Raw genomic sequence first — 12,483 nt, forward strand, 5'->3', positions numbered from 1 at the left:
CCGGTTTTCTCATCAGTAATTTAGATTTTAAAGTTCCCTTGAAGATTACTTGAATACTTAAAGTCTAAGCTTTTCGATTCTTTATTTCTCAATGAGGTTAAGAAAGGAAGTATTTCATGGCCAGGCGCGGTGGCTCACGCGTGTAATTCTAGCACTTTGGGAGGCCGAGGCGGGCAGATTGCCTGAGCTCAGGAGTTCGAGACCAGCCTGGGCAACACGGTGAAGCCCAGTCTCTACTAAAATACAAAAAATTAGCCGGGTATGGTGGCGTTGGTCCCAGCTACTCAGGAGGCTGAGGCAGGAGAATCGCTTGAACCCGGGAGGTGGAAGTTGCAGTGAGCTGAGATTGTGCCATTGCACTCCAGCCTGGGCGACAGAGCAAGACTCCGTCTCCCTGCCACCCTCCCTCCCACCCCCAAAAAAGCAAGGAAGTATTTTAGGAAACCGGACAGGAAATAGAACCATTAATAAGGAGAATGTCATCATTCACAGAGTGCCAGAAATTCATCTGGGATGAATATGCAGCTCCCAGTGCTCTTCACTAATTCTTATGTACATGACTTGATTAACAGTTAAAGAATATCCTGGTCTCCATTTCTGCCATTTTAAAAGTAAGTAACCATTAATTACAGAAGCGTTCCTAATAGGTGGTAAGGTGGTCATCTAGGGTATAGCTAAGGGCCAGATTCGAGTCAATTAGAATCCTGGGACCTGTCAAACGCAGTCCTGCGGAGCAGCCTTCAGACAGTGAATCTATAAAATGGATGGTTTCTTTCTTTCTTTTTTGAGACGGGGTCTCCCTGTCACCCAGGCTGGAGTGTAATGGTGCCATCTCGGCTCACTGCAACTTCCCCTTTCCGGGTTCAAGGGATTCTCCCACCTCAGCCTTCCAAGTAGCTGAGATTACAGGCACCCGCCATCATGCCCGGCTAATTTTTGTATTTTTGTAGAGACGGGGTTTCACCATGTTGGTCAGGCTGGTCTGGAACTCCTGAGCTCAGGTGATCCTCCCCCCCTCGGCCTCCCAAAGTGTTGGGATTATAGGCGTGAGCCACTGCGCCCGCCCGGATGAATTTTCAAATAGAAACAATCCAGTTTCCCACATCACACGGAGATTGTGTGGATGGGTAATCCATGAAAAGCCTGGTGCTGGCACTCAGTCCCAATAAATGTTAGCTAAAAATTAGGAACTTTTCAAAGGGATGAATGTGCTTTCTAATAGAAGTAGCTGCCAGTGACATCTTGGGAGCCTCTTTTTAAAAGCAAAAAATTATTTCATCTTAAATTTTCACAAGTTCAGATTTTTATGTATCTGATTTTAACGGAGTATGAAACAGCTTGCTCTCGTAGTTACTCACCGACATATGTTAATCGTATCATTTCTGAGCTGTTTTTTGATTTTACAAACCCTTAAATTAAGAAACGGATTAGGAACCGCCCATTAACACTGGTGGCAAATGATTTAAAATTAGGGTTGCTGGTTTTTCTGTGATAATCTATCGGCTTCAAGACGCACAGATCTCAATTTCATGGAAAGAAGTTGCCTGATACAGTTTTCCACCGGAGAGAAAAATAAAAGGCTGGTACTTGGAACCTGCAAGCCGGGAATTTGGAACCTCGGACTCAAGTGCCTATTACGTAATTCCACAGCGTCCCGGCCTCCAGGCCGTTTCCCGAGCCCTCCAGCGGAGCGGGGGATAAGGTTACCACGCCCGCGGTGGCCGGGGACACTTTGAGTTTCGCGTGTGGCTTTTAGGGACGTTTATATTTGAATTTCCCTGAACCGCCGAGTGTGGGCGGTGGCGCAGATCCGCCCCGGAAACCTCCGGGCTCCTTCCCGCCTTTCTCAGGCCCGGCCCCTCCAAGGGGTCCCCGCGGGGCGGCGGGAGGGCCCGGAGGGCGCTGGGCCCAGAGCCGCGCGGGTGGGCAGTCCCAGGCGTCCTTCCTTACAGCCCTGAGCCTGGTCCCGGAACCGCCCAGCCGGGCGGGCCGAGCGGACGGTTGCCCGAGGGCCAGATTTTAAATTTACAGGCCCGGCCCCCGAACCGCCGAAGCGCGCTGCCTGCTCCCCATTGGCCCATGGCGGTCACATGGAGGCGCCGGGGCGCGCCGGCCATGTTGGGGAGTGCGGCGCCGCGGCCCGCGCCACCTCCGCCCCCCGCGGCTTGCCTCCAGCCCGCCCCTCCCGGCCCTCCTCCCCCCGCCCGCCGCTCCGTGCAGCCTGAGAGGAAACAAAGTGCTGCGAGCAGGAGACGGCGGCGGCGCGAACCCTGCTGGGCCTCCAGTCACCCTCGTCTTGCATTTTCCCGCGTGCGTGTGTGAGTGGGTGTGTGTTTTCTTACAAAGGGCATTTCGCGATCGATCGATTGATTCGTAGTTCCCCCCACCGCGCGCCTTTGCCCTTTGTGCTGTAATCGAGCTCCCGCCATCCCAGGTGCTTCTCCTTTCCTCTAAACGCCAGCGTCTGGACGTGAGCGCAGGTCGCCGGTTTGTGCCTTCGGTCCCCGCTTCGCCCCCTGCCGTCCCCTCCTTGTCACGGTCCCGCTCGCGGCCTCGCCGCCCCGCTGTCTCCGCCGCCCGCCATGGCGACTGCGACCCCCGTGCCGCCGCGGATGGGCAGCCGCGCTGGCGGCCCCACCACGCCGCTGAGCCCCACGCGGCTGTCGCGGCTCCAGGAGAAGGAGGAGCTGCGCGAGCTCAATGACCGGCTGGCGGTGTACATCGACAAGGTGCGCAGCCTGGAGACGGAGAACAGCGCGCTGCAGCTGCAGGTGACGGAGCGCGAGGAGGTGCGCGGCCGCGAGCTCACCGGCCTCAAGGCGCTCTACGAGACCGAGCTGGCCGACGCGCGACGCGCGCTCGACGACACGGCCCGCGAGCGCGCCAAGCTGCAGATCGAGCTGGGCAAGTGCAAGGCGGAACACGACCAGCTGCTCCTCAAGTGAGTGCTAGCTGGCGGCCGCGTTAGCGCCAAGGAGGGGCGGGGGCGCAACCGCGGCGACCAGCTCACCGGGTTCTGCCGTGGGGAGGGAGCAGAGGCCAGGATGCACGCGTCCTTCTGAAGGAACGGGGTCTCGGTCTCCGGAAAGGAGAAAGAATCTAGAGTTCATAGCGGAGCAGGGGTCGCGGAGGGGGCTCGAGCTGTAGCGATGGGGGGCCGTGATGCCCATTTCTAGGTTTTGGATACCCGCTGGGACGTGGTAAGTGCGCGCCTGGGACTGCCGAGAAGGAGCTCCCGCTTTCGCACTCGAATCCGGGGAGCCGGCGCGGAGAGGCGGCCCCTCAGGCCCCAGGTGCGGGGAGCTGGAGCGCGAGCGCGCGCTCGCGTGCGCGCCCCAGTTTCCGGCCGGCGCGAGACAAAGCGTCTAGCGGATTTGCAGTGCCGGGATGGCCGGCCGGGGAGGACTGGCAGCCCGCCTCTAGAATGAATGAGCTTCGCGCGGGCAGAGAGAGGAAGGGGAGGGACCTTCCCGCAGTATCCGCGTCTCCTGGGGGTGGGTCCCGCTTTGGCGCGCTCAGTCTTGGCCCTGTGACATTTTGCGAAGATTCTACGCCTGCTTTAGGCGGGAGAGAGAGGCGGAGCTTGATCCGTGCGCCTCCAGCCAGCCCCGGGCAAGTTAGGTTTGCTAGCTGGTTAGCTTTCTCTGGGGAAATGTGTCCTGTCCCAGCGGGGATGGTGCGGTCCCTCGGGTGGTTCTGCGCAGGGAAGGAAAGCTGGGTTTGTGCATGTCACGGCTACTGTTCTTAGAGTTGCGGTTCTCCTACCCCTCAGGCAGCGGCCCTGTGTCCCCAGCTTTTGCCTCCTCGTAGTATAGTCAGGCTTTCGGGTAGAGACTGTGCTTAGTACCCCTTAGTCGGCCACTGTGCAGATAGTAGACCAGGGCAGGTGACAGGGTGCTGTGTAAATGCTGAGTGTTTGAGCGAAGGAGAGTTTCTAATTCACCTAAGCGAGTGCGAGTTTTCATTCCAGTGCACAAGGATACATTTGCAGACCTTTGCTGGCCTTATTTTGACTTTCTGATAAGCAAAATGGCCTGTCATCAGTAGGCAACAAGTGTTGATGTCATGCTTTAGAGATTTGCAAAATTTGGGTCTGAAATTCATGGTCGCCATTAGCACTGCCAGCTGAAATTTCTGGAGGTACCTTATTCTCACTTTGACACCCTTTGCCCCTGGATGTCTTTCTGTCTGTATCTGCGTGAATGTCCCTGTCCGAAGTCTCTATGAGATTTTGTGTATTTTTACTTATCCCTCCTATCATATATTTTCGGTTCATAAAAAAGCATGTGCACGTGGTAAGAATAAAATAGTATAGACCGGTTTGTAGCGAAAAACGATAACTGCACTACCTCTTTCCGGAGGCAATCACATTTATCCCTTTTTGTTTTTATTTCTTTGGATATTTAGTTATACAACTCGAAAATAATACTAAGCTTGTATTTCCCTTTCTTGGATTTACTAAGCCTTGGTTTCATCTTTTAAAATGAGCAGTCAGTTAACTCACACTATTATTTCTATGTTCCTCCAAATTTTTTGCCACTGAATTCCTTCAAATCTTAGATATCGTTGCTTGTAAGACTTGCCATTATTATGTGTACCACTAAGAAGATAAAAACATCAGGACCAACTGTGTAGGATCCATCCTGTTGGACCCATCACAGGATGGATCCTGGTTTCATAGATATTAAAATGTCACACAGGGCCGGGCGTGGTGGCTCACGCCTGTAATCCCAGCGCTTTGGGAGGCGAGGTGAGCGGATCACTTGAGGTCAGGAGTTCGAGACCAGCCTGACCAATATGGTGAAAACCCGTCTCTACTAAAAATACAAAAATTGGCCGGACGCGTGGGCTCACGCCTGTAATCCCAGCACTTTGGGAGGCCGAGGCGGGCGGATCACGAGGTCAGGAGATCGAGGCCATCCTGGCTAACACGGTGAAACCCCGTCTCTACTAAAAATACAAAAAATTATCCAGACGTGGTGGCATGCATCTGTAGTCTCAGCTACTTGGGAGGCTGAGGCAGGAGAATCGCTTGAACCCAGGAGGCGGATATTGCAGTGAGCTGAGATTGCGCCATTGCACCCCAGCCTGGCGACAGAGTGAGACCCCGTCTCAAAAAAGAAAAAAAATCCGGGCGTGGTGGCGGGCGTCTGTAATCCCAGCTACTGGGGAGGCTGAGGCAGGAGAATCGCTTGATATCCAGGAGGCAGAGGCTGCAGTGAGCCAGATGGTCCACTGCACTCCAGGCTGGGTGACAGAGTGAGACTCCGTCTAAAAAAAAAAATTAACACAGATCAAATATCTGTTGCGTACCAGTCACCGTTCTATGTTAGAGGATATGAAGATTTTTTTTAAAAAATGAATTACTGTTCTTTGTTGCTGAGAGTGTAGTGGGGGAGCTGTATCCCAGCAAGTAAAGAAAGATTGTCTTTTGTCTGATGTGAAGCATTTTGATGCTGGCGCTTTTGTAATCTTTCCAGGAGTTAGCCACAGGAGGTTTTTCACACAGTAACAAGGCTGCCACCTGGCTGACAGTAGTTGTAAATGTATCGATTCTAAAATGCATGCTGGTTTCAGCGGGGTTAAAAAATGAGAATAATGTGTATTAGAATCAATGAAATAATGCATGTGATACAATTTAGGTAATAGCAGATGCTAAGGGAATAAAAATAAAGCGGAGTGAAGGGTTAGTGTGATTAAGGAAGGCCTGTCTGAGGAGTTGACAGTACCTATTCTCTGAGGGTTAGTAGTGTTCTGGGATTATATTTTTCTTAAGTCTGTGCTACTGTATGTATATTCCTATTGCCAGGATTAGATGACTCTTCTTTTCCCCCCAACATACCATCATTTGCTCAAAACATGCCACATTTTAGTTTGCTCCTTATTTGAATTAGGACTTTTTTTATATGGATTTATTCCTCAATAGCTTTTCATTTTTCTTGTTAAGAAAAATTTGCCCTCAGTGTGTTTGCAGACTTTTTGAAGATACTTAATCATAATATCTATCACATGAATCTGCTTTCTTCCCTAGAGTTCTCTTTGCTTAAGGTAGGCTGTGTACTGATGTCCTGTAACTTATTAAAGACAGCTTCCTGGCCAGGCACGGTGGCTCACACCTGTAAAGCACTTTGAGAGGCCTAGGCAGGTGGATCACCTGAAGTCAGGAGTTCAAGACTAGCCTGTCCAACATGGCGAGACCCCGTCTCTACTAAAAATACACAAATTAGCCGCGTGTGGTAGTGGACGCCTGCAATCCCAGTTACTGTGGAGGCTGAGGCAGGAGGCATTGCTTGAACCCGGGAGGCAGAGGTTGCAGTGAGCTGAGATCACACCACCGCACTCCATCCTGGGTGTATTTTCCTTTTCCTTGGTTTCTTCATATTTTGTTGAAGAACATCCTTAAGCAATTTATTCAGAAAGGATGGCAGGAGGTAAACTTTCTGAGTCCTGTACGTCTGAAAATAGCTTTGGGCTAGGTATAGAATACTAGGTTAACATTTTTCCAGAACTTGGAAAGTATTATTTTGCCCTATTGTCTTCTGGCATCTAGGGTTGTTAATGTCTTTCTTTTTTTTTTTTGAGACGGAGCTTGGCTCACTGCAACCTCCGCCTCCCAGGTTCAAGCGATGCTCTTGACCCAGCCTCCCAAGTAGCTGGGATTACAGGTGTGCACCACCACACCTGGCTAATTTTGTATTTTTAGTAGAGACGGGGTTTCACCGTGTTGGCCAGGCTGGTCTCAAACTCCTGACCTCAGGTGATCCACCCACCTCGGCCTCCCAAGGTGCTGGGATTATAGGCGTGAGCCACCATGCCTGGCCTATATTTAATTTTTTATTTGGAACTAGAGTGTTTGTAATTAAGTATAATCATCATTTAGGTAGATTTAGATTAAGAAAACAGCTTTGAGAGAATTATAGATTCCAGGTTACTTAGTTTCTTTTTGGTTCCTCAGCAAACAAGATACCTTAGAGGCAGAGCATGGAAATGCTTGGTCTAAAGAGAATTTGGCAACAGTTTCCATGCAGGTGGTGTCTGAATCCATAGAAAACAGATCTCTTATGTAAGGTACAGTTACTTTGATTCAGTCCAAGACTGATTATATTTTGCTGAAAGCTTTTTTGGGAGAACAGTTTCCAAAAATGATGATGAATGCCATCACTCAACACTTTAAACAAAAAGTACAGAGAAATTGACTTGTTTCAGATTTTCACTGTTAACTATACGGGAAAACTAGATATAACAGAAAGTTAAGTGTTTACATCAGTCTTCAATAACTGATTTTGTGGATTCAGACATTTATTTTCCTTCAGTGATACAGGTCCCGTATCTTTTCTGTAAAACCCTGGGGGCCAGATGTGCTTTGGAAGTTAAAGCAATTCCAATTTAAGACGGTAATATGATGCACATACTGGATATGACACCCCCAGTGGGGTTTATAGATAGAGTTAGGGTAGATAGAGTTAGCACTCTATCATGAAACATTTCTGAGGGAAAGATATTGTCATGGCAAGTGGAGAAAGACAGATTGAAAATAGACCTGGTTTCAGGTCAGGTTTTGTCACTAAATGTGTTAATAAAAATGTTAGGTTTTCAAACTCTGGAAGTATAGATAAAAGATGGTGAATTTTTGTTTTTATTTATTTATTTTTTGACACAGAGTCTCGCTCTTTTGCCCAGGCTGGAGTGCAGTGACACAATCTCAGCTCACTGCAACCTCTGCCTCCTGGGTTCAAGCAATTCTTCTGCCTCAGCCTCCCAAGTAGCTGGGATTACAGGCACCCACCACCACGCCCAGGTAATTTTTATATTTTTAGTAGAGACCAGGTTTCACCATGTTGGCCAGGATGGCCTTGATCTCTTGACCTCGTGATCCGCCCACCTCTGCCTCCCAAAGTGCTGGGATTACAGGCGTGAGCCACTGTGCCTGGTCAAAAACATGCTAATCTTCTTTAGGAGTGTTTTCTTTGTACATAGGATGATTAATTGAAAAACAAAAACCTTTGGCTGGGCGTGGTGGCTCACGCCTGTAATCCCAGCACTTTGGGAGGCTGAGGTGGGAGGGTCATGAGGTCAGGAGTTCGAGACCAGCCTGACCAACACTGTGAAACCCCATCTCCATAAAAATACAAAAATCAGCCGGGCGTGGTGGCGCACGCCTGTAATCCCAGCTACTTTGGGAGGCTGAGGCAGGAGGATCTCTTGAACCCAGCAGGTGGAGGTTGTAGTGAGCCAAGATCGTACCACTGCACTCCAGCCTGGGCGACAGAGCGAGACTCTGTCTCAAAAACAAAGACAAACAAACAAAAAAACCACAAAAAAACAAACCTTCATCATCCTGTGTATTACTATATCTTTTTTTAATGTACTGATTTTGCCTTGTTTGAAGCAGATTGACAGTATACACCTTGGCCTTAATATAAGAGTTATCAAACTTTTATATTTTTATAACTCTTAAAATATAAGAGTTATAAAACTAGTTTTCTTTATAAGAGTTATAAAACTAGTTAAACTGCTTTTCATAGTTCTTTTATAACAGAGTTATGTTAAATGTTACTTTAATTTTCAAGGGAAGACTTGGAAGGACCAAACCCCTAAAAATGATTTAAAAGTCTAGGAAGCAGGTCCCAAGTAATTAAACTGTCATGACATTTCCTTCCCATGCTTTCAAAAGATGTTTGATAAAGCAAGATCTTTTGGAGTTGTTTATTTAACTTAGGGGATGAGACTAGGTAATATTTTGCATACCCAGATTCAAGGAAGTAAACAGGCAGAATGAAAGATAAAACACTATTAAAATATGGTGGGTCTTTTCTTTTTTGTGTCTTTACACAGTTGCTGGTTATATTTATTCTTTCGTTTGTATAGATGGTGTCACCTCTGATATGTCTGAGTTAGAAATCTTCAGACTTTTTTTTTTTATGCCATTAGTGTAAGTCTCTTTCATGTACAAATGTTGAGAATGAGCCTCAGGTATCAGTTGAGTAATGGGACCCTGTATAGGTCCCATTATTTTTAGGATCAGGGAAGTTTTTAAAATCAGTTTTAAACCCTTTTTACAGTGTACCTCTTTGATAAGGAGATTGTGCTTTGGCTGTCATTTGATTTTTTTTTTTTTTTTTTTTGAGACAGAGTTTTGCTCTCGTTGCCCAGGCTGGAGTACAGTGGTGCGATCTCAGCTCACTGCAACCTCCGCCTCCCGGGTTCAAGCAATTCTCCTGCCTCAGCCTCCCAAGTAGCTGGGATTACAGGCATGCGCCACTACGCCCGGCTGATTTTGTATTTTTTTTTTTTAATAGACGTGGGGTTTTTCCATGTTGGTCAGGCTGGTCTGGAACTCCCAACCTTGGATGATCCGCCCGCCTTGGCCTCCCAAAGTGCGGGGATTACGCCACCGCACCTGGCCGGCTGTCATTTGAATTTTTATTATTTTATTTTATTTTTTTGAGGCAGGGTCTCGCTGTGTCGCCCAGGCTGGAGTGCAGTGGTGCGATCTCGGCTCACTGCAACCTCCGCCCCTCCAGGTTTAAGCAATTCTCTGTCTCAGCCTCCGGAGTAGCTGGGATTACAGGCACGTGCCACCACGCCCGGCTAATTTTTTGTATTTTTAGTAGAGACGGGGTTTCACCGTCTTGCCCAGGCTGGTCTTGAGCTCCTGACCTCGTGATCCACCCGCCTCGGCCTCCCAAAGTGCTGGGATTACAGGCGTGAGCCACCGTGCCTGGCTTGAATTTTTTTTTTTTTTTTTGAGACGGAGTTTTGCTCTGTCGCCCAGGCTGGAGTGCAGTGGCGCCATCTCGGCTCACTGCAAGCTCCACCTCCCGGGTTCACGCCATTCTCCTGCCTCACTCAGCCTCCTGAGTAACTGGGACTACAGGCGCCCTCCACCACGCCGGGCTAATTTTTTTTTATATTTTTAGTAGAGGCTGGGTTTCACCGTGTTAGCCGGGATGGTCTCGATCTCCTGACCTCGTGATCCGCCCGCCTCAGCCTCCCAAAGTGCTGGGATTACAGGCGTAAGCCACTGCCCTCCGCCCGAATTTTTAAAAATTAATTTTATTATTATTTTTGAGACGGAATCTTGCTGTGTCACCAGGCTGGAGTGCAGTGGCACAATCTTGGCTCACTGCAATCTCTGCCTCCCGGGTTCAAGTGATTCTGCCGCCTCAGCCTCCCAAATATCTGGGATTACAGGCACCCGCCACCATGCCCGGCTAATTTTTTTTTTTTTTTATTTCTAGTAGAAACGGGGTTTCACCATGTCGGCCAGGATCATCTCGATCTCCTGACCTCGTGATCCGCCCGCCTTGGCCTCCCAAAGTGCTGGGATTACAGGTGTGAGCCACGGTGCCCTGCCTAAAAATTAATTTTTTTTTTTAATAACTGAGTCTTGCTCTGTCGCCAGGCTGGAGTGCAGTGGCACGATCTCAGCTCACTACAGCCTCTGCCTCCCGTGTTCAAGCAATTCTCCTGCCTCAGCCTCCTGATTAGCTGGGACTACAGGCACACGCCACCACATCGGCTAATTTTTTTTTTCTTTTTCTTTTGTATTTTAGTAGAGACGAGGTTTCACCAGGTTGCCCAGGCTTGTCTTGAACTCCTGAGCTCAGGCAATATCTGCCTGCCTCAGCCTCCCAGAGTGCTAGGATTACAGGTGTGAGCCACGGTGCCAGGCCAAAAATTAAATTTTTTATACAGCAAATGTATATTCATTATAGAAAAGGAGAAAACACAAACACCAAGAAGAAAATTCTTGGTTGGGCCTTAGGGTGGGCCCAACCTAAGGGTTGGGCCCAGTGGCTCATGCCTGCAATCCCAGCACTTTGGGAGGCCGAGGTGGGCGGATCACCTGAGGTCAGCAGTTCGAGACCAGCCTGGCCAACATGGCAAAACCCTGTATCTACTAAAAATACAAAAATTAGCCGGGCATGGTGGTGGGCACCTGTAATTCTAGCTACTTAGGAGGCTGAGGCAGGAGAACTGCTTGAACCTGGGAGGCAGAGGTTGCAGTGAGCCGAGATCGTGCCACTGCACTCCAGCCTGAGTGACAAAGCAAGACTCCCTTTGGGGGGTGGGGGAAAAGATGCAGGAAAAAAAAAAAGCTGACATTTATTTTGTGCCAATTCTTTTTGCCAGGCATTACAGTAGATGCTTTACAGACATTATCTTTTTTTTTTTTTTTTTTGATGCAGAGTCTGGCTCTGTCGCCCAGGCTGGAGTCCTGGAGTGCAGTGGCATGATCTCGGTTCACTGCAGGCTCCATCTCTTGAGTTCACGCCATTCTCCTGCCTCAGCCTCCCAAGTAGCTGGGACTACAGGTGCCTGCCACTACGCCCGGCTAATTTTTTGTATTTTTTAGTAGAGACGGGGTTTCACTGTTAGCCAGGATGGTCTCGATCTCCTGACCTCGTGATCCTCCTGCCTTGGCCTCCCAGAGTGCTGGGATTACAGGCGTGAGCCACCGTGCCTGGCCAGACATTATCTTTTAAGCTTATGATAACTGCTGACGAGTAAGGAAACTTCAGGCTCAGAGAGTTTAAGTATTTTGCCTGGTATTACTTAGCAAGTAATGAAAGCTAGAAAGGATGGTAGCCTGACTTCTAGCATTGTGATAGGGTTTTCACATACATAACCTTATTTCATCCATACAACAGTGTTCTACAGGTATTACTCTGGTTTACCGACATGTAGCAGGCTCACAGAGCATCATTATCTGTGGTTGGTACTTGAAGTCTCAGATAGGATAGTTGATTTTCAGATCCCTTTGGGTGCTACTTTTGGAAATGCTACTAGTTGCATGTTTTTCACGTTGATAGTTTGTAGCCTTCAAGGGAGGTAATTTTGGATTTGTCAGAAGGGTAGTGGTCAGTAGTTGAAACAGCTGTTTGAAATACTGAGGGCTTCATTTGCTAAAGAAAGGTGAAGATGAATTACTGAAAGAGATCGCTTTTATCTTTTTTCTCTTCTTAAAAAGCTACTTTCCAACTTTATTCCATGCCTTAATAATTTAAAAGAAATTAAAACCTCTAAATAAATCTTTAATACTCATGACAGGGTGTTCTTTCATTCTTTATTCAAGACACATTTTTGTGGAACAGGTACTATATGCCAGGTCTTGAACCAGATGCTGGGAATAGAGAGATGGGATACTCAGTCCCCATTATCAAGTTACTTACAGTCTAGTGGGGAAGACAGAAAACCAACACTACAGGATTGTGATACTGTAAGTGCAGTATACTAATAAAATATATTCAGTGCTGTGATGCCAGTATCCAGGTGTTGCTGTGGAGAAACAAGGACCGCTACCTAAGGCAGGCTAGGAGCCCTGTGAAATTTTGAAAGACATCCCAGGGGAATCTGAGCTAAGTGCAGGGAGGTAAGTAGGGATTTGCTTCTAAATGGAAAATGGAGAGTGAGTTGTCCTGAATGTCAAATAATTTATATAACTGGAGCCATATATATGTGTATGTGTGTGTATATATA

At 48.2% G+C, this 12,483-nt stretch overlaps 1 protein-coding gene across 1 annotated transcript in view; it reads left to right on the forward strand.

Moving 5' to 3' along the window:
* The first annotated feature begins 2,016 nt into the window (after positions 1-2,016).
* LMNB1 (lamin B1) overlaps positions 2,017-12,483 on the forward strand; it is a 61,532-nt gene continuing 51,065 nt past the window's right edge. Inside the window, exon 1 of the mRNA XM_003826678.5 lies at positions 2,017-2,941. Coding sequence (XP_003826726.1) covers positions 2,583-2,941 — 359 coding nt within the window. The 5' untranslated portion in view covers positions 2,017-2,582. The remainder of the gene's footprint in view (positions 2,942-12,483) is intronic.

This window comes from Pan paniscus, chromosome 4, assembly GCF_029289425.2.
Source record: "Pan paniscus chromosome 4, NHGRI_mPanPan1-v2.0_pri, whole genome shotgun sequence".
In the NCBI taxonomy this organism is placed as follows: Eukaryota; Metazoa; Chordata; class Mammalia; order Primates; family Hominidae; genus Pan; species Pan paniscus.